This window comes from Equus asinus, chromosome 1 (genome assembly GCF_041296235.1).
Source record: "Equus asinus isolate D_3611 breed Donkey chromosome 1, EquAss-T2T_v2, whole genome shotgun sequence".
NCBI classification, from domain to species: domain Eukaryota; kingdom Metazoa; phylum Chordata; class Mammalia; order Perissodactyla; family Equidae; genus Equus; species Equus asinus.
The window spans coordinates 188019044-188041177 of NC_091790.1; the positions used below are offsets into that span (position 1 = coordinate 188019044).

General features: G+C 40.0%; 1 protein-coding gene across 5 annotated transcripts in view; it reads left to right on the plus strand.

The window, feature by feature from the left end:
* Positions 1-22134, plus strand: part of LRGUK (leucine rich repeats and guanylate kinase domain containing) — a 108859-nt gene that overhangs the window by 37801 nt on the left and 48924 nt on the right. For all 5 annotated transcript variants that reach the window (XR_011504623.1, XM_014839393.3, XM_044745726.2 and 2 more), the window contains 6 exons: positions 1239-1325; positions 2680-2786; positions 8104-8223; positions 15861-15957; positions 19171-19284; positions 21622-21823. Coding sequence is in view for 4 of the 5 variants with exons in the window: in XM_014839393.3 (XP_014694879.3) it covers positions 1239-1325; positions 2680-2786; positions 8104-8223; positions 15861-15957; positions 19171-19284; positions 21622-21823 (727 nt within the window). In the remaining variant the exon portion in view is untranslated. The remainder of the gene's footprint in view (positions 1-1238; positions 1326-2679; positions 2787-8103; positions 8224-15860; positions 15958-19170; positions 19285-21621; positions 21824-22134) is intronic.

Genomic DNA, 22134 nt, shown 5'->3' on the forward strand with positions numbered 1-22134 from the left:
TTACAATAGGGGAAAGAAAGTCTAAGATTAGACTCCTAATATAATTTGTCTGGATATAGCTGTGAAATTTTGTATTGTTATAAAATGATTTTAGAAAAAAATAATGTATTTCTCACAAATTCTTCACCTTTGGGATTCAAAGATCCATGACCGTTTCTTAGGCCTCTCTCTTTCCTTTCATTGACAGGTCCTTTCTCCCTGGCCTCTATCTCTCCCTTTTTGTCCATTTGTCCTTCATTCTGCTTTTCTACATCTACCCTTCACTTACCTTTCCACAGACTCTTAGCTTTATATGCATCTCTGGGTGTCATTCTTTTTGTGTCTGTCTTGATGAACACGTCTGGACAGGCAAAAAACCAAAATCAAAAATGAAAAATAAGATTTAAAGATAAAAACAGTTCTTGGTATGGGAATAGTGGCAGGCAATTTAAAACCACCTCTGGGAAAGAAAGGAGCAGAGCTTGAACTGGCCATCAGCCCCCGTTTCAGATCTGTGAAGGGTGCTTGTGCATATGCATAAATACACGGCACAAACCCTTTCACGCATAACTCATTTATAGACACATTTACACACTGAAGTACAAAAGAGACATCTTTGTATATTCATTTCATGTGCGTTCTCATCTGTAAAATCTATCATCCACCAATATCTTTCTCTTCAAAGAGATGTGGCTTCTTAATACAAAAAACTTTAATTATATTTCTAAAACTCAGGTAATCCTAACACAGCAGATAGTTGAGAGAAATAAGTAATTCATTCTATAAATGAATATTATTTTTTATTGTAAAACAAATTCATAATAAATGATACAAATTTATATAAAATAATACAAAGTAATAAATAAATAGTGAAAAAGTAATAATAAATAATGTTTCGTTATTTGCAATAGTGAACTCTTTGGTTTGAATCACTGGCCGTGGCATTTTGGGTGAAATGCTTCACTTCTCCGAGGCTGAGTTGTTTTTCTCCCTAGAATTGAAGATGATCATACCTATCTTGCTTATCTCCCAGGGAGATTAAGCTCACACATTTGAAGAGCTTTGTAAGTTACCAGGCACAGTCTGCATTTGAGTTGTTAATATAAGGGGATTGGTAAGCGTGAAAAGGTAGAGACCTATGGGGGTGGTGTGTGAATGACAGGGGAAGTAGGGGAAAGGCCTCATGGAAGTAGAGGGCTGGTGCTTATTAATTGTGGAAAAGAAAGGCAACTGAATAGTCCTCTTGATATTTTAAATAGGAAAAATCTGAATATTGGTACTTCGTAATTTTTATGCTGCTACGATTAACAGAATTAGATCAGAAGAAGATTAAAGTGGAAGAAAAGGTATGTAATCACATCATTTTGTATGTTTAGGAGTTACCACGCTTGAGAGCTCATGCTGCCTGCTGCGGACTAATATAATCAATAAATGACACGCATAACAATATGTAAATTAATTATTTATATAGGGAGTGTTTCCTTGTCCTGGGATCTGTCCGTTTGACCCTCTGCAAAGCTGAGCGTCAACATGAACGCAGTGAAAGCTCTGCTCTTGGTACAGTGAAGGGTGGCAGTGGGGGCAGAAGCAGTGCCGCATTTCTGTAGGCCGGCAGCATTGTGGCAGTCTGTTCACTTGGATAACCAGCATATCTGGAGGGCGTGTGATTCTTTCTGTGTTACTCTAAAAATTCATTTAGTACTGGAATGTACTATAATGCCATTCTACCACATAATGAAAAGGTACTCAAATAAATCACGACTCTGGTATTTTGAGTCCTTAATTCTGCTCTTTAAGATAATGATTCCTCCGGACATGTAGTTCCAGAGTCGCCAGATCTTGGACGCTGGACCTACCTCCCCCCATACCTGTGGTAGCTACTTTGTCATGCTTTAGTGACTGGCAACAGCTGAAATCTCCACTAACGAGGGATTTCTTTCATTGGATGCAAACTGGAAGTGGGAATGAAAACAGGTATAAATATGTTGAGAGGCAGCTATTCCATTTTGTAAATGCCTTTCTGAAATCTTGGTTAAAAACAGTTACACATGCTAGTGTGTTATTATTCTCACATTCAAAGGCACTTAGATTTCTCTTCCCCTTTAATGTTTTGTGAAGTGAATAAATTTAAAATCATGTACTAAGTAAAGGTGTGGTAGAAGAGGATAATGTATTTAGAGGGATGACAAAGACAAGAGGATAGAGAACTGTACGTTGTGAGGCAAAGGCCCATATCTTTGAACAGAGACAGTTGTGCTAAAGAAGGAGGAGGTTTTGGCAGAATTTGAGATAAGTGAATAGTTCTTGGTGAGATGGCATGAGAAAAGAATTCTGCAGTACCAACTACCTGGAATCTAGAACTGTGAACTTTATTCTTTCTTCTCATCCTAAAAGTTGGAATTTTGACTATATTAAAAGTAAACTTGGGCTTTGTTTCTGCTTTTTCCCTCCCAAACCAGGGACTATAGAGACATAGGGGATCAAGAGGCTCCAGCTGAATATTTTAAAATAATTCTCATTATTTAGGATTTAGGAAAGTTAGAGTAGACGTAAGACTGAAGACAAAGATTCTTGAGCATGCATTAAAATATTTTCAATATCTGAATGCATGTCTAGAATATTTTATTGAAGAAAATCTAAGCCTCATCTTCTTTTTAGAAATTAAATTTGTTTTCCTTTTGCATTTCTCATTGGGAAAAGGTTTCAGCAGTGAATAAATATGACCCTCCCCCAGAAGTGGTGGCAGCCCAGGATCACCTGACCCATGTTGTCAACAGCGTGATGCAGCCACAGAGGATCTTTGACAGGTATTCGTTAGGGACCCACGGGGTAGAGAGAACTCAGAGCGGTAAGCGCAGGACACCTCGTCATGTTCCCTGGCGCTCTATTTTGTGAGGCATTCCTTTCTCACCTGCCCTGAGGGAAGGGATCAGGTCTTTATTTAATAGCTGTGTTGTCTCAGTTATAGTGTATTGTCATCACATGCTTGAATATAGCGCTCACTTGTTGGTGTTTTCCCAAGTGTGGCGATGAGTGGATTCATCTTCCCTCTTTCATCTGGCCCCTTGAATGGTGGCTAGCATGTGACATAGGACAGTGAAAAAGAAAAAAAAAGTCTGTCAGCTTTTCTGCTGTAGGATAGAACCACAGACCTTAGCCTCATTAACAGAGAAATGTGATAATTTGTATCTATTGTAAATTTTTCCTTAGCTGTGAGATACTCCTGCCAAAGAGCATCCCATGAATGCAGATTATTAGAGAGTTTCTAGAAGGAAGCCCAGCCAGCCTAAGCGAAACCTGAAATAGCCTTTCTAGTGAGTGCTCTGAGCTGCAGTCAACCCAGCAGGGAGGAGTCTCCCAGCATGGTTGAACACATGAATAGAGTCTCTCACCTCTAAGTTCGAAGACAGATTTACCATGGTTTCTCCATTTCTTTTTAAACAATCTGTTGGAGCAGATGGCCATTTATGCTATAAGTATAATGCAGAAATTCTATTGATACCCGAAGGCTTTTTAAAAATACTTGTAGAATCTTCTGGTTATAAATGGCTTCTCTTCTTCATGTGGTATTTGTGCTTGTACTTCATGTGCTTGGTTTCCCACAGAGAACAAAATGTTTTATTTTGCAGCCAGGACATGATTTTTCACATGTAATTTAATAATACAAACATTGACAGTTTTATGTATTTATGGTAACCATGTAGGTGAAATGATTTACCATTTATTTGCATACATCTGGAAAAGCACATTTGATTTAAAAGAAGGGCATTTATGTCCTCATTGTATTTCTTTTCTAGTTTCTGAGATTGCTAGTTGTTTCATGCTTTAGAGTGCATTTATATAGAAATATATATCAAAGGAATTTACAGCAGTGTCTCATAAATACATATTTTTGATCATTTCTGGCTGTCGGACAGACAAGAGCAAATGGCCAGCAGCCCTGGATGCTCCAGGATGGAGCAGTGTTCACTGTGAAAAACTCGTGGAGGCAGGAGCAGGTCTGCCATTGCTCTTCCCACTCTGAGCCGGGGCACAGCTCTCTGGCAGTCCCAGAAGTCAGGCTCCAGGAGAGGAACCCTGACTCCCGACCTTGGGACTTTTATGCTGCCTTATTAGGGAATCACTGGCCCCTCTTTTGGTGGATTGGGATGAGGACACAATATTAAAATGACACAGCAGAACTTTGACTCATGACAAAGTTCTCCAGACTCATCTTGTATAAGTCCTGTCCAAAATCTGGAATCAGCTTTTTCTCTAAGAAGCCATGGTTTGTTTTAGTGAGAGCTGGTATTTCTCAATCACAGTCTGGGTGCTAGAGATAATCATTACTACTGCATTGGTCATCATTTCTAGGCCTTTTAGTGGACAGAGCTAGGAATATATTTCCTTCCTTCCTTCTTTCCTCCCATCCATCCATCCTGTCTATTTGTACCTATCTATCTGCATCTATTTAATCTGTTTTGTATCTAATCTATATCTAGCTAGATCTATAGATAGATGATAAAGTACCTTCTGAATTCATATTGGCACTTACAATTCAATTTCAAGAACACAGTTGAGCTTTTCCTTAACCTCTTCACTATCACATCTGTATCTCCTTTGCTCCCACACCAAGAACACAGAGGAAGATGAAATTAAAATGTTCCATAATTAGTCTTTTTTTAAAATCCCATATTATACAGCATTATCTAATACTAATATTATCGCCAACATGATTACTGAAAACATTAAAAACACATTTTGCCTATGCTCTTCCCATTAACCCACCCCCTTTTTTTTATTGTGGCAAAATATGTACAACATAAAGTTAGCCATTTTAATGATTTTTAAAGTGTACAGTTCAGTGGCATTAACTATGTTGACAATGTTGCACAGCCATCACCACCATCTATTTCCAAAACTTTCTCATCACCCTGCACAGAAACTCTGCCACCGTTAAGCAGTAACTCCTCATTCCCTGCCGTGCCCAGTCCCTGGGAACTTCTCATCTACTTTCTGTCTGTATGAATTTGCCTATGGTATATATTTCATATAAGTGTCAATCACCCCATTTTAAAAATAGTGTACTATATTTATATTGTCAGAAGATATATCCATCACATGCAACGCTTTCTCCTTTGCTGTCATTTAATCTTGATTCTGTGGATAACTGCATATTTATTGCTCGCGACCAGCCCTGATATTGATCTCTCGCGAGTCACTTTGGTTGTGAAGCCTGTTCTCTAGTAGATTCCTTAGGAAGGGCTATGGGATCAATATCCCTTGAACTCTTACATGTTGATAATATTCTCTGCCCTTTATACATGAAAGTCACTTTTGCTGTATATAAAGTCCATGGCTCACACTTTTTTCCTTGAATATAGTAAAGACGTCACTCCATTTTCTTTTGGTGTAAAACATTGCTTTCAAAAATCTGATGGCAATTTAATTTTCTTTCCCTGATAAGTCGTGTATTCTCTTTTTCTAACTCAGCAATTTTTTTCCCTTTTTCTTTAAAGTCCAGTAATTTTACTAGACTATGTCTTTTTTTTTTAAAAGATTTTATTTTTCCTTTTTCTCTCCAAAGCCCCCCAGTACATAGTTGTGTAGTTTTAGTTGTGGGTCCTTCTAGTTGTGGCATGTGGGATGCCGCCCCAGCATGGCTTGATGAGCAGTACCGTGTCTGCACCCAGTATTCAAACTGGCGAAACCGAGAGCCACCGAAGAGGAGTGCACGAACTTAACCACGGGGCCATGGGGCCAGTCCCTAACTTTGTCTTTTTTGTTTGTTTGTTTTTTGAGGAGGATTGGCCCTGAGCTAACTGGTGCCAATCTCCCTCTTTTTGCTGAGGAAGACTGGCCCTGAGCTAACATCCACACCCGTCTTCCTCTACTTCACATGTGGGACGCCTACCACAGCATGGCTTGGCAAGTGGTGCCGTGTCCGCACCCGGGATCCGAACTGGCGAACCCCAGGCTGCCAAAGCAGAACATGCACACCCCACTGCTGCACCACTGGGCCAGCCCCTAGACTATGTCTTGATATTAGTTGTTCTGGGCTAATATTCTCAGGTATGCCTTGTGCTCTTTCAATATATAGTGTTGTTTTATTTTTTATTTCAGGAAAATTTTCTTGAATTACACTCTTTAACATTTGTTCTATTCCTTTGCTTTGGTTTTCTTCTTCAGGAAGAAGATCTGCTTTGCTTCCATATTTGTTACTTGCTTTCAAATTATTTTCTTTTTAATCTTTTGAAAAATTTTGTCTTGAGATGATTTTAGATTCACATGCACTTGTAAGAACTAACACAGAGAAATTCTATGTGTCTTTCAGCCAGTTTCCCCCAGTGGTAATATCTTGTGTAGCTATAGTAGAATATGAACCAGGATATTGCTGTTGATACAATCCCCCAGCCTTATCAGATTTTATCCGTTTTGCATGTACTTGTGTGCATATTTAGTTCTGTGCAATTTTGTCACGTGTAGATTCCTGTGAGCACCACTACCGTCAAGATACAGAAGAGTTTTGTCTCAAGAATCCCTGTGCTTCCCTTTTATAGCCAAAGTCACCTCCCCCCTCCTCGTCTTCCCTAATCCCTGGAAACCAGTGGTCTGCTCCGCATCTCTATAATGTTGTCATTTCAAGAACGTTATACAAATGGAATCATATAGTATATCACCTTTTGGAACTGGCTTATTTTTACTTAGCCTCATTCCCCGGATTGTCATCGAAGTTGTTGGGTTTATTACTAGTTCCTTCCTTCCTATGGCTGAGTAGGCTTCCTTGGTGTGGATGCACCATACTCAGTATAACCACTCATCTCTTGAAGGACATCTGTGCTGATTCCAGTTGTTGGCTATTGCAAATACAGCTGCCATGCACGTTCACGTTCAAGCTTTTATCCGTGGACAGGTTCAGCCTGCCTGCTTTCCACTGGATATCCCTTGACTGTTTTGGGGTTCCCTTGTTCTCAGGTCTGTCAGATGCTTCCCCCTTGCTTCTTCCTCTGATAGTCTCGTGGGTTTGTGGTTCATGAAGATAGTTTTTCATCTGTTTTTGTTGTCCATGCTTTCCTTGAGCTTTTGCTCCTAAGTTTTTCTGCTTTCACGTGGGTATTCAGAGAGATTGAAAAATTATGCTGCCACTGCCCCCATTCTTCATAGAATCTACACCTCAGCCATGTATTTTTAAAAAATCTTGGGGCCGGCTCCATGGCCGGGTGGTTAAGTTCGCACGCTCCACTCTGGCGGCCCAGGGTTCAGATCCTGGATGCGGACATGGCACCACTCGTCAGGCCACGTTGAGGCGGCCTCCCACATCCCACAACTAGAAGGATGTGCAACTAAGATATACAACTGTGTATGGGGAGATTTGGGGAGATAAAGCAGGAAAAAAAAAATAAAAAATCTTATATTTTATTGTTTATTTCTATAATTTGTGTCATGAGTGGAATCCAGACACCAGCTCAGTATGTTGCAGGAGATTTTATTAATAAATTCATTCTTTAGTTCAATCTTTCAGGCCCAGAAGCCATGCCTAGATTCATACATCAGCTCTTACTTATTAGCTATTATTTTGAGCAAGTTAATTAACCTCTCTGTATTTCAGTTTCTTCATGTTTTACATAGGGATGATGCTGGAAATATTTTCATTAGCTTCCTGTGATAATTAAAATGGGGTAATGTGTGTAAGACTCCTAGAGTAGTGCCCGGCACATAGTAATTGCTCAGGTAAATTTTAGTTATTACCATTTTCTTTGCATATCTGAGTTCTAATTCAACAGGTATGGATGTTAAAGTTTAATTTTCAGAGTGCAGTCTTATTTCTTTGATTTTGAAGTTCTTAGGGGAGAATTCTATCAACCAAGAACTAATATATCTTACCGTATTTTTCCTTTTAAAAAGGTTGTTAAAGTAAATTTACATGTATTTGGATTTTATCTATGCTTTGAGTATTATTTTTGGCATGTTATAATCAACTTGCTTCCGGAAAGTAGGACCTTCATTCTATACAGGGTCTACATAGCAAGTGCTTGTCTGCTGAATTAGTTGTGATTGTGACCCAGACACTCTGCACACTGGATGCAGCTAACACGCTGTGTCTGTGACTGGAATGGGCCGTCACTGCTCTGCCCTGTGTTGCAGCACTCTTCCCAGTCTGGATGCCCCTTACCCCATGTTGATATTAGTCGGTCCTCAGGCTTGTGGGAAACGAGAACTCGCTCACCGCCTCTGCAGAGAGTTTAACACTTACTTCAGATACGGGTAAGTTTGCTTATTGTTTGGTAAGGCTGTAAAATCGTGGATATTGCTAATTTTGACTATTGATTTTAAGCAAGTTCAAAAATGTACAAAACAACTTTATATTTACGTTATATTTTACAGCTGAGCTGAAAGTGGTAAGTGACTTGAATGTTCAGTAGATGTTAACCTTGGTAAGGACAGCACACCTTGAGTGCTGTAGTCCTGGAAGGTGCATTATTAATAATATAGGATCAATGTGATTACCTGGTCTTGGAATGGCTAGAAATCTTGATTCTCGTGTCATTCTAATTGACGTGGTAGAGACAATTGCTAAGTATACTTCAAGTAAAAGAATAGCTTAACAAATAGCAAGAAGAAACAAAATATTTTGTCTTCTGTGAAGCAGACAGTAAACACATGGCAGTGACCCCCGCCTCAAAAAAAGAAAACGAAAACAGAAACATGATTCATCCATGCCATTGTGCACTTTTTCCATAGAAGGCTTATCAGCTTCTTTGCCATTTATTACACTGTGATATACACTGGGTAATATATATATATTTTTCCTTTAATTCTCCAAATATTTAACTTAATTCAGTGCCAGCCAAAATCATTCTCCAAGGTTTGAAAATGCAGGTGTTTTTCATTAAGCATCGTGGCGCTGGAACGCAGGCTCATCCTGTCGCTGTGCAGTGTGACAGCAGGAATCACAATGTTGTGATGCGTGATGGGCAAGCCTGTGCACCGGTGACAGCCTCTCCTCAGCTCTGTCGGCACTCATGCTGACAGCACTTCAGCTTTATCTCCACACAGGTCTGCTTTTTTTGAGGCCTATTTCAGGAGGAAGGAAAAGGAGGAGGATGGAAGGGGGCAGCAAAAGTGTTCCCTTCTCATGTCCCCAGGATAGCCGTCAATATGCTTTCAGTTTTCTGGAGCAACTGTTTTGCTGCCTGATTCCCTAATGACCCAGTTAAAATAGAGGGAAATATCCGAAAAACTAGAACCATCCAAAAACTCCTTCAGCTGGATTTACAGACTTCTTTTTTTTTGAGGAAGATCAGCCCTGAGCTAACATCTGCTGCCAATTCTCCTCTTTTTGCTGAGGAAGCCTGGCCCTGAGCTAACATCCGTGCCCATCTTCCTCTGCTTTATATGTGGGACGCCTGCCACAGCATGGCTTGCCAAGAGGTGCCATGTCCACACCCGGGATCTGAACCGGTGAACCCCAGGCCGCCAAAGCAGAATGTGCGCACTTAACTGCTACGCCACCGGGCCAGCCCCTACAGACTTTTTAAAGGTTTCCAGGAATCAGATTTCAAATTATCACTGTCGTCTTTTGAACTGGTTTCCTCTTGTATTTTTTATGTATAACAAAGAAATCGCTTTTAGATTAGTGATGTTTGTTAGTGACCTGAAGATGTGGCTGCAAAGATGCATTGGACAGCAAGAAAAATAAATGCAAATTATTTTCTAATGCTATTACAGAAAAGTTCCTTCCCTCAGGCTACACATGTTCAAACAATGTAAATACTATTTTAAATAGGTACATTTATTTAGATATCTAAAATTATATCCTTCGTTTGAACAACTCTAGGATACAAATACTATAGAATAGTTTATTCATTAATATGTCTTAAACACCCTGAAGTAAGAAAACTAAATTAAAACTTAATATTAGAATAAAAAGGATAGAGGGCCATTATGCTCATATGGGAGTACTGAACCTGTTTTAAAAAATAAGTGGAACGCAATGAATGGTAGGTCAAACTAGGGCAAAGGGGGGCCTCCTGACTATTGTGCTAAGATGTAAACCTGGAACCTTTTAGCAAACCAAAGTGACTTGGGAGAACCAAGCCTTTCTCTGGTTAGAATTCCTTTCACATCTTGGTACCAGTTGTTTTGCAAATGGTTGGTGGCCTGGTCCTTCATGTTTGTTTGTGATAGCGCTGCTGACACACACAGGGTCAGATGTGTTCTTGGAGATGTTTATTCACTCATCATCAGAGTTAAGATTCTGATCCAGTCTGATGCTACATTCTCACCCGGGTAGGCCCCCTAATTATTCATGTTCGTTAAAGCCTCTGTTTCCCCTATTAGAAGGCTTAGCCATTAGGCTTGTTATTAAATGATTTAATGCCTGTTTTTCCTGCTCATCTGTATGCCCAGTGAGGGTAGGGACTAATGTCAGCTTTGCTTACCATTGAGTTCTCAGTGCCCTGCACATGGCCAGGCACTTAATACATGCATGAAAAATATTTGTTAAATGAGTAACTGATTGAATGAGTGAATGAATGAATGAATGGCATTGCATGCAACGTTTAGTGGGAAATTACTGTGATAAGAAGCATAGGTGATTTTGCCCAACCTGTGCTGATGGATATATGGAGAGAAGGATGGATTCATTCATTTGCTCATTCATTCTTTGAGTAAGCGTTTATTGAGTTCCTCCCATGTGCTAGGCCCTGAAGACACAGTGAGAATGAGATTGGCAAGGTCTTTTCCTTAATGAAATTTGTGATCTAGTGAGGAACTCAGATCCTAAATAATTGGTGGTGTGTACAGTGTGTGTGGAGGCACAAGATGGCAAAACAAAATCCTAAAATTAGCATCGTGTCTATACTGTTACTGCTGCCACTGCTATTTTTCTCCTCTGGGTAGTATTCATGGTGAACGCAAAGATGCTCCTGACTCTTCCACTACCAACTGCACCCTCACTCACCCACCTCCCTCACAGGCTCAGAAGCATCGTCCAGCCATTCGTTGACATCCTCGTGGAGGCAGAGATCAGGGTTTATTCAATGGCAAATCATTCTAAAAAATCCCATCAGGACGTGAATCAAAGATCATAGCATTGGATACAAAACGATAGTAGACAGCTAGTAATTCCATCCATTGAGAGAATAAGATACTACTACTATTATATGCAGCAACTTTCTAATTAAAACGAAGGATCAAACCAAGCACAGACTTGGGAGCAGCTCATTACTCTTGTTTATATTCTATTTTATTTTATTCTTTATCTAACATAAATTTTATTGATTTTTAATTAAATGAAAAGAAAAAAAGGCATGAATACCATCTCATCGTGAGACATGTAAGCATTTACAGAGGCACTTTGCCATTTGCTTGAATCTTTTCTTTCCTCCTATTTATTTCATTTTTCCTGGTGTTTTGTCTTCCTTTTTAAATTGCCTTGACCCAAGACCAAGACATTCAATGTGATGTTTGCGTGCTAACTTGCACATCCAGATACATAAATATTAGAAACATAACTCGGTGGTATAACGAGTACTGGTGTGACTGAGGGATTTGCTCTTGTCTTAGGTTTTAACTTTACTATTTGTTGTTGGTTTTAGAAATAGGTTAGATGTTCTTTCTTTATCTGTATTAGTTATCAGTGGGCTGGACATATGCATTTACTGCTGTCAGAGTCTCTCTATTTCCATCCTTAATATTACCACACAGATCAGTGGCTTCCTGAAGAGCGCTGGATGATGAGGGGAACAAAACAATACCAGCCTGCCTGCTCATCTTCCAGAGTGGAGGCCCTCAAAGTGATCTGAATGGTCATGAAAGAAAAATTTTATTCTTCTTCTTTAGATCTCTATTTTCTAGCAATCTCTATTTTCATAACCTTTCTCGTGGTGTTGACTACTAAACATATTTTACTTTTAGCCCTGTAAAACAGTACAATAAAAAACCACAGCTATTTAGCTAAGTGAGATGGTATGTGGTTCAGCTACCTCAGTACAGTCTAATCTAAAGTCTGTTTATATAGAAATGGTTCATTTGTTCAATCAGTGTTGGCTGAGTGCCATCCACGTGCCATGTGCTGGTGGTAAAACTGAAACAGACAGACACGGGTCTTGTCCTCCTGGCAGCTTATAATCTAGGGTGAGATTTAGATAAGCAAATGCTGTCTAACAAGATACTTAGGTGGGTGCTGTGAGGAGGGAAGTAAAGAGCCTCTGTGATAGATGTTAAAGTGGAGTAGGATGTGGGGCTTGAGTCGGGGGTGCATTCTAGGCGGAAAGAACAACAGGCACGTTTGGTTAACTGAAAGGACTCTCTCTAGAATGGCTACACTTGAAGTATAAGGGAGATGGCAGAAGGTGAGACCAGACAGATAGACAGAGGTTTGATCATAAAGGGCTTCTAGGCAGAATTGTGTCACGATCACAGATGCATTTTAGAAAGCACACCCTGCCGGCCGTATGGGAGACAGCTTGGGGAGGGAAGGCTGGAGACAAGGAGAACAGTTAGGATGTGGCGACAGGTGATGATGGCATGAGTTAGAAAGTGGTGTGTTGTTACTGGAAAGTGGACAAAGTAGTGGCTTCCTGAAATTTGATACTCAGACACAGTGTGTGCTGGAATCTTCTGTGTTCATGATCTCTTAAATCATGTCCAGCAGGGGCTGGCCTGGTGGCACAGCAGTTAAGTGTGCACGTTCCGCTTCGGTGGCCCGGGGTTCGCCAGTTTGGATCCTGGATGCGGACATGGCACCTCTTGGCAAGCCACGCTATGGCAGACGTCCCACATATAAAGCAGAGGAAGATGAGCACGAATGTTAGCTCAGGGCCAGTCTTCCTCAGCAAAAGGAAGAGGATTGGTAGACGTTAGCTCAGGGCCAATCTTCCTCAAAAAAAAAAAAAAATCGTGTCCTGCAATTTACTGACATATATTTGCATTGGGCATTCGGATCAATTTAATTTGCCTACCAAGTGCTCCAAGAGTACCTGGGCTTTTGTGGACACCCATTCACAGAGTTCACTTACCAACAATACGATGTGCTTCAATATGCTTGACTTTAGATGCACTCACAGCCAAGCCTCTGCTTAAATATTTGCAGTAACAAGAAGTTCATTATTTCCTGAGACAGTCTGGTCCACAATTGAGATTCTAAATCTGCATGCTTCTGAATCAAACTAAAAAATTTCTATTTCCTCATCCACCTGTGAGCTCTTCTTACACATCTTTTCTTCCTCATGTATTTCCCTGGATATTTTAACATTCCCTTATTTGGCCTGGCCTTCCAGATGCCTTTTTCTCTTGATCATCTGCTCCTCTCTGTGGGCTTGGCTTATTAGGATCCTCCAGGACAGCTGGCCAATGAATTGGCCTTTAGAATGTCTAAACTCACCCTTAGACTTTTAGGGGCAGTGCTGTGGTCTGGGGTTAATCTCTAACTCAGTTCTTTTATCTGTTAGTTGAAACTAGCAGGGAATATGGCCCCCATTATAAACTATGATTTAACTAATTCACCATGATTTAATTAGTAAACAATAAACTCATGGAAATTTAAATTACACTTGAAATTATATTTAAACAGGGGAGAGGAGGGATATTGAAGGTGGTGGCCCAAGTTTCTTTGTCTAAAATTTGGCATCATTTTTTCAAAGTGAGTTTAGCGAAACATTGCTTTCACTATGAAATATTTCCTTTTTAAGGTCTTCATATTTGAGCGGCATACTACACAGCGAATGTATCTTTATGTGAAAATTGGATGACAGATTAAAAAAACCGCAGGTCATCTTAGGCCCTTCTTAATAGAAAGTGCCACAGAGGATGCAGTTCTGTCATCAGCATTTGCCACGTCAGTGAAGCCATCTCTTTGTTTACCTGCCTAGAAGCTTCAAATTGCTTCTCTACTTTGTCTTCCTTTTAGAAATTCTGGAAAAATTCCTGCCGCTTAATCCTTTGGTTGAGAAATGCAAATTCCAGGCAGTGTGTAAAGGCCATGTTGAGGGTGAGCAGCACAGGATGCCAAGTCGCTGATTTATCTGTCCTGGCTGTCAAGGTCACCAGTAGACAGGGCGTCTCAGGTCCCTACTGAGGTGTGTGAAGCAATGCCAGTGTGTTCAAACCACAAAACAAATGTCATGGTGTTTTGACAGTCTTCTCTTAGAATGTACTCTCTTTCCTGAGTATATGGTTTAAATGTGTTGTTAAGACCTTAAAATTTACTAGTGTGGTTAATTCTTGATTATAATGGAAGGAGAACAGTGGAATGAATTACAAAAATTTATTAGTCTTTGACTTTGTAATGGAGAGGCTTTTGAGGTTACGACTTTACCTTCTCAGTATGATATTAAAAGGAATTGACTCCGGTGGGGCTGGCCCTGTGGCATAGTGGTTAAGTTTGCATGCTCCACTTTGGCAGCCCAGGGTTCACGGGTTCAGATCCTGGGCACAGACCTCCATACCACTCATCAAGCCACACTGTGGTGGGGTCCCACATACAAAATAGGGGAAGACTGGCACAGATGTTAGCTCAGCAACAATCTTCCTCAAGCAAAAAGAGTGAGATGGGCAACAGATGTTAGCTCTGGGTCTATCTGCCTCACCAAAAAAAAAAAAAAGAATTGACTTTGGAGTCATCCTGGCATGGCTACTTAATGATGTTGCTTAATTGCTGGGCCTCAGTCTCATCATCTGTAAAATGAAAACAATAACACCTACCTCATGGTTTTTATTGGGAATAAATGAAATAACCTATCAAGGGTCTAGCTCTTCTCATCTCCTATTTTAAAACTACAGGATGATCTAAAAATTGGTTTGTATTCCCAGAGCTTAACACTGAGAAGTCAGAATGGGATGACGTGAAGAGTCCTGGGCTAGTTGGGACCCCCATCATCTAGTTCTGGGACCGACACTGGCCTGCTCTGTGGCCTCGGACAAGTCATTGTTATAGTCAGCTCTAAAATGGCTGTTATCATGGCTGTTAGCCGCTGCACAGGTTTCGTTTATTCATTCATGTTACAAATATTAGTGAATGCCTACTATGTGCAGGGCATTGAGAATGCAGTGGCCAGGAAGACGAACAAGATGAAATACTCCCCTCATGATTCATATGTCTTGCTGGAAAAGAGGAAAAAACCTAACATGCATCTAAAAGCAGGCAGTTTTGGGGATAGAGAGTAACTGCAGGTGTGGGAGGTGGGCTGGGAGTGTTGTTTCCGACCGTGGTCAGAGAAGCCCTCTCTGGGTGAGTTGAGAATTCCATTCAGCATTGGAATCATGGATTCCCATAGGAGGTTCACGCAGAGTATTGAGAAGTGTTGGCAGCGTAGTGGAATGAGCTCATCTCTGCCCTCAAACTGCAGAGGAGATGGGGTCCTGAACAAGGAGCTGGGATGCAGCTGGCGGAAGACCCTGAGGCTTCAGGAGTATAAAGAGATGCATAACCCAGTGATAGGAGGTCAAGGACAGCTTCTTAGGGGGATGGCACTTCAACTGAGTCCTACAAGACAAATGGGTTAGCCCGGAGGAGGGGTGAGGAGGGGAGCACGCGGAAAATGCCCGTAGATCAGAGAGAACGTGAAAACACGTGGGTGGAAAATATGTGAGTAATAAATATTGTTATACTTCTTAAAGTATTATTATGTGAGAGCAGAGGAGGTGGTTCAGAAGGTGACAAATATCAATGAGTAAGAATTTGGTGTCAATAATATAAAATGTGTCTAATCCCTGTGGAGCGTAGTGGCTGAGTATAGTCTAGCGCTTCAAAACCACAGGGTTTTCACAGTTATGTTACTTTACGATTTATGATTCATGGATCAATTTCAATTTTTAAAACATACTTTATGCGGAAACCTTTTCCATTTTGGAATTTAGGTTAATAGAAATAGACTAGGTTATCTGTTCTACGTTTTCAGGGCCTGTCACACCACAAGACCGCCTTACTTTGGAGAAGGGGATCGAGTTGATTATCATTTTATTTCTCAAGAAGTTTTCGATGAAATGCTAAACATGGTAAGAATGTTCTCCTGTATTTTTATTGCATGAGACATATATGTTCTCTGGTAGAAATATTAGGAAGTAGCGACAGAAAGGTAACAGATTTTGTATTTGTTATGAGAAAGATGTTCTCAATGAGTTGTTTTTTTCCTTAAACCACTCAATATATCATTGTTCACATGCTGTCTTATTTTATGATCTTGGAGAAAATATTACGAATTTCCAATAAAACTGAATGAGTAGATGTTTTAAGAAAATAGAAGTAAAAGCTCTACAAAAAATTCTTGTGATCTGTGTTCATCAGGTGCTGCCATTATCAATCAGATTTTACTCAAAATAGACAGTTCTCACAGACCTGATGTGATGTACGAAGCATTCTTAGGATTGGAGTGTTCTGTCCAGAGACCACTAAGTTTTTATCCCCTGAAACCCTGTTAATCTAGTTATTGGTAATAATTCACAACACCCTCTTCTCTGAGTTCATTTTCTTAAAAACAATTTATTTCTTCTTTCTTGGCCTTTACCTGCAAAGGGACTCCTCATACCCAAGTGTATTTTTTCTCTCAAAAGTATATGCTAATGTCAATACATATCTACCCATGCCTTCAGTTAAACTGAAAAAGTATCTCAGATTTTCATCACTACTGATGAGTCTGTAATCCTTTTATTTTCTCTTCACCATAGGACTTAATTTTGTTTATATTATCATCCTTTCTTTCACCAAATGAATCCTGCACCACTTTTTTTTCTGAAGCTGCCAAAGGGCCGGATTAAGGACTAGTCTATTTCTTTTTACAAAAAATCACCATCAAACGAGTGATGCTCTTGTAGCTACATCTCCCCGTCCCCTTCCTCCCTCCTTCGCGGTCCTCCATCCCCAAACAATGGACCTGGCTTGTCCCTCAGTGTACATAACTGTGGAACATGTAAGTGCAGGCCCTGCAGTTTCTACCTGTTTAACTTGGAATGCCCAACTTTACACATGGCACGTAGTTTCTCTTGTATTCACGGAGAACCCCCACTGAGAAAGTCCTATAATCCCTAGGCCATTTCCCCTCTAACCTTGTCAAAAGAACCTATTGGAAATTCTTTATAATTTGCTCTCCTAGGGCTATATTTTGGCAGTTCATTTTCATGTATCAAGAGTACTCTGGGAGTTTATATTTCTAAAAGCTTTAATAGAGATTTGAGGGGTTATCTTGATATTAGTAAGGAACATTCTCTTTGAATGATATTGATAAGGACTCTTTGGGTTTAAAGACAACTAGTTCCTAAAATTAATGTTAACTTCTCTTGTTAGAGTCTGAGGCATTTTTTTCTTGGTTCAGTTCATCTGTTCTCAGTACCCCATATGCTCCCCTGGTGTTCCGTACCTTGTCGGATCTGTAATAGAGTAAGTCTGGTTCAGTTCCTCCTCTTAGAAATCACTGTACTTGTATACTATATTTAGTCTTACAGTTTTACTCCCTCTACAAAAATCCATATGTGTTTGAGAAGTACTCATTTTTACTGCTTCTGCTAACCTATATTACTTCAATATAATGTCATTTTCTTCGACTTGAATTTTCCTTCTGATCTCCTTTTCTTTAAAGTGAGTTTGAGCCTGTTTCATGAAGAAAGACAAACCTAGAGATTATGAACTCGTGACACATTGTCATCTTCACTAACCTCAGCCACACACTCAGCCTTCTGTACACAGGACCCCCCATCCACAGAACACGCACCCAGACAGCCTGTGTCCCTGTCAGTTACAGCCCCCACCACCGACAGACAACCCTGGCATACCCCATTGGCACACACCTACTGTGGGCAGTCACACCTACCCACTCTGACAGATACACATAGACTGGTACACCCTTTGTATACATTCACCCCCCCCCCCCGCCAATACACAGATCTTCCACCACCCCCACGTGCCCACAGACACATGAACCTTTTTTAAGGACATATACACAATCACTTACCTGCAGAGACTTTTCCCCGCTTGTGGAAATAAGACCACAGATCTGGAGTCTCTGAAATGTGATTATTGCTATTTATTAAGAAGTCCACAGGCAGGAAGAGACGAAAGGAGTATCATCATCCAGGAGCTGGGGTACCTCTTCAGCTCAATTCTTAAAAAATCAGTTTAATAGGGCCTGTTTTATATACATTAGTAGTATATGCATTAGTACAATGCAAGATTCCTCCCAACCCTACATCCTTTCAAGAAATGTTTTAGGGGTCCACAGAGGGAGGCCCTTACGTATGAGTAAATACACTCATAGTATATGTCTGAAAAGTGATTCAAATGTACATTTTGAAAATGGAGTGAGTCACAGTAAACAAGATAATGTACATACCTGACAGGAGATTCAGATATCTATCTATATAGGTATAATACGTATATTAAAAGAAAAGGAGTCACAGTATTTATTCCGTAGAACAAAGAAGGTATACCACTGAGGAAGTAAAATATTAAGGATATTTATTGTTGAGATTTTAACTTTAGAAAGCATGAAATAAACTTCTTTTGATTATGGGGGGTGTTGTGGATTTTCCTCCTCACCCACAGCAGACACAGAAGATAGCTTTTGGAGGAACTGGGCTTCCAGAATACAGAGAGAATGCAGTATTTATACTTCAAATGCCTATGGGCACACAACAGTTCTATTGAATAACATTTGAGGCGGTTTCAATAAAAAGCTGTGTTTATAAGGAAAAATTGGATGAATCTGTTTTTTATGGCTTATCTCAGGATGCAAAAGTTTTAGGATGTCCCTGTAATTCATGGCCTTCAGGCTTATCTGGGATTGTAAGGCTTTTGAGGGTGGACGCTTTTTCTGGGCTACCTGGTTTGCTGGGATAGCCAAAATGGCTGAGGCAAGGGCGAACTATTAGTTTTACTCTCTCAGTAACGAAGGTTTATGGTGCAGCTTTGGCAGGAAGTGGGTAAGTAAGCAAAATGATCTCTTCTCCCATAAGCTTTAGTACCTTCGCTCTCCTCTACCATTTTGTCAGCAGATTACTTCCAAAAGCTTAATGTTTTTGCCAGCTGAGAATTCTGAATAAATTTCTCTATCACAGTTTGATATTGAGTTTCATAAACCCATTGTCATTCTTATATAGTTGCTAATATTTGTAAGTCTTGTGGAATCATATAAAAGTAAGACACCAAATACTTTTATTTATATTAAATTCCATTATGGCAGCTGTTATATGAAAATCTTTGTACTTCTTAAATTTCAGGGGAAATTCATTCTAACATTTAATTATGGTAATCACAATTATGGATTAAATAGGGACACCGTAGAAGGTATCGCAAGAGATGGTTTAGCGAGCTGTATTCATATGGAAATAGAAGTAAGTGTTTTTCATTCAATCAATTTATTTTTTACATGAGTGAGTTTGTACATATATATATATTTGGGGTTGGGGTGGGAGCTACAATGTACAGGTAGCACCTTAGGCACAAGAGGAGTGCATACAAAAGTGAGATTTTAAGTTTATAATTAGTATGTGGAGGCAAGACACATGAAAAATTAAATGGCAGGGATTAAATGACAGTACAAGAAATTGCACTTTTGCTATGAGTGAAACTGCCACTCAAGATTTATTTTCTAAGTGATTTCCACACTAAATTATTCTTTTTCTTTTTAGAGCACGGTCTTTGTTTGTGTAAAGTGATGTTAGATAAAGCCTGATTCTTACAGGATGTGGAACTGGTTCCCTGTCCCCTCAGGACCATGGCAGCTCCATGCAGTTGACGTTCCATCGTTCTTCATGGGAGCTGTGTGGGCTAGGCTGTCACCTGACTCCCATTGCTCACTGGTTGCAGTGTATTCATTCTTCCAGCAAGTTAGACTTGCAGATTTCAGATTTCTCTCTCTGCCCCAACATGCCGTCTTCCCCCAGTGATCTATATTAGAGTACATAGAAATTTCTCTAAAATTCAGATCCAGAGTAAAAGCATGAATATTCCACCCATTTGTCTTTAAATATATGGCTTTATTAGATATTTGAAATCTTCAAAGACAGCTGATTTTTTTTTCAAGTTAACTTCTCCAAACAGTATAACACTTTTGTAGTCAGAAGAAAAAGATGCAATAAAAATGATTCCATGAGACCAAACTTATTCAAAGTCAAATCTGGGCACATCTAGTGTTCCTTTATATCGACTCTGAATCTTTCTTAAAACTTATTTCCTTGATAACTTCGCAGAGCAGGAGACTGAGTCCTTTTGGCTCCTTGCATTGGTTTAAGTGTTGCCTAGCTTCAGTGAAACTGGCCGCGTTTCTTCCAGCTCTTTAATTTTCCCACCTTCAAAATCCTGCAATTCTTATCTTTCTGCAATTGATTGATTTTGCATCTTTAGGAAGATTTCCATTGTTTCTATGCTAATAAACAAAAAAGCCTTTCCCCAAAATGTCTTCTTTGGACAAGGCAGAAATAAAAATTAAGACATCTTTGCATGCAGAAAGTCTCCAGCAAATTGTGTCTACCTGTTTCCAGTTCATCAGTCCTCTGAGTGCTGGCTCCTGTTGTACTTTTTCTCTCCCTGAGAGCTTTCTCCTACTCATTGCCTAGAAGTTGAGTCTATAAATCAGGTTTTATTCTCCTGATTCTCCCCAGCTATAGCATTTTTCCAAACTGCTCTTGGTATTGACTCTCGTAGAAATTTTTTTTTAAAAGAGCCTGTATTTCCTCCCCCAAATTTTTAAAGCAAAGATTTGGAACATTGAATTAAACTATTGATGATAAGATTTAGATGGAGGGAGCTTTAGAGTTCGTGTGGAATAGCTCTTCTATTTCACCCATGAGGACGCTGGCAGTCAGGGAGTTGGAGGGATTTGCACAGAGTCTACAGCAGCTGGAGAGCTGCAGTCACAACCCAGCCCCCCAGATCCGCAGACCACCACCTGCCAGTGTTCACGCTCTGAGCTCCTGGTATCAGGGTATCATGAGCTTGGCTTTCCCATGCTCTGGGAAGAAGCCGTGAGGTATAATAGGAACCAACCAACCAGGCTGCCAGTTTAGGAAAAGGAAGGGTCCCAAGGAGACAGAAGGGTAATAGAGGAGCCTTTCCTCTCTGGTAAGATCACTATCTCCTGGTGCTGCAAGGATGCCTTTTGAAATGTAAAATTGAAATTACTCTTCAGTAATGAAGATGCAGTACTGCTGTCAGTGTACCTATTTGATCTAGCCATTTTCTTTTCTTTCTTCTTCTTCTTCCTTTTTTTTGGTGAGGAAGATTGGCTCTGAGCTAACATCCATGCTAGTCTTCCTCTACTTTATATGTGGCATGCTGCCACAGCATGGCTTGATGAGCAGTGTGTAGGTTTGCACCCAGGATCTGGACCTGTGAACCCCAGGGTAGCTGAAGTGGAGCACGCAAACCTAAACACTACGCCACCGGGCCTGCCCCACAATTTTCTTTTTTTAACAGTCATATTCATTAAAGTCATTAGTTAGAAGTTACCAGGTAGAATGAATTCTTGTATTTCCAATGATAATTTAATGTTTGATGAACAGAGAGAAGTAATCCAATCTTGAGATATTTATAGTAAAATAATAGCTAATTATACAGATAAATTCTTCAGTGTAATACTACTTATTATACCTATGTTGTCAGACATGTCCAAAATGATTTCTAAGTCATGTATTTGTTTCTAATTTATTATCTTTTCTTTAAACGCATAGGGTGTAAGAAGTTTGAAATGTTCCTATTTTGAGCCTCGCTATATCCTGGTGGTACCCATGGACAAGAAAAATTATGAGGGATACTTGCGGAGGAAAGGATTATTTAGTCGTGTAGAGATTGAATTTGCTGTCTCCAGGGTGGACCTTTATGTTAAAATTAATCAGAAATTTCCAGGATATTTTGATGCGGTAATCAATGCAGGTCAGTAACTTTCAGCCAAGTTTTGTTTTTGAAGTGTAAGGTCCCTGGGGAAAAATTTGCTCCAAAGTACATTCTTATTGTTGGCTGAATGCAGTTTCTTGTGGTTGTAGGACTGAGGTCCCTGTTTCTTTGTTGGCCACCTGCCAAGGATTGCCCTCAGTTCCCAGAGCGTGCTCCCAGGTCTTATCCATGTGGCTCACGCCATCTTTAGGCCAGCAACAGCACATCCAATCCCCCTCATGCTTTGAGTCTCTGCCTTCCTCTTCTGCTACCAGAAAACTCTGCTTTTGTGGGGCTCATGTGATTAGAGA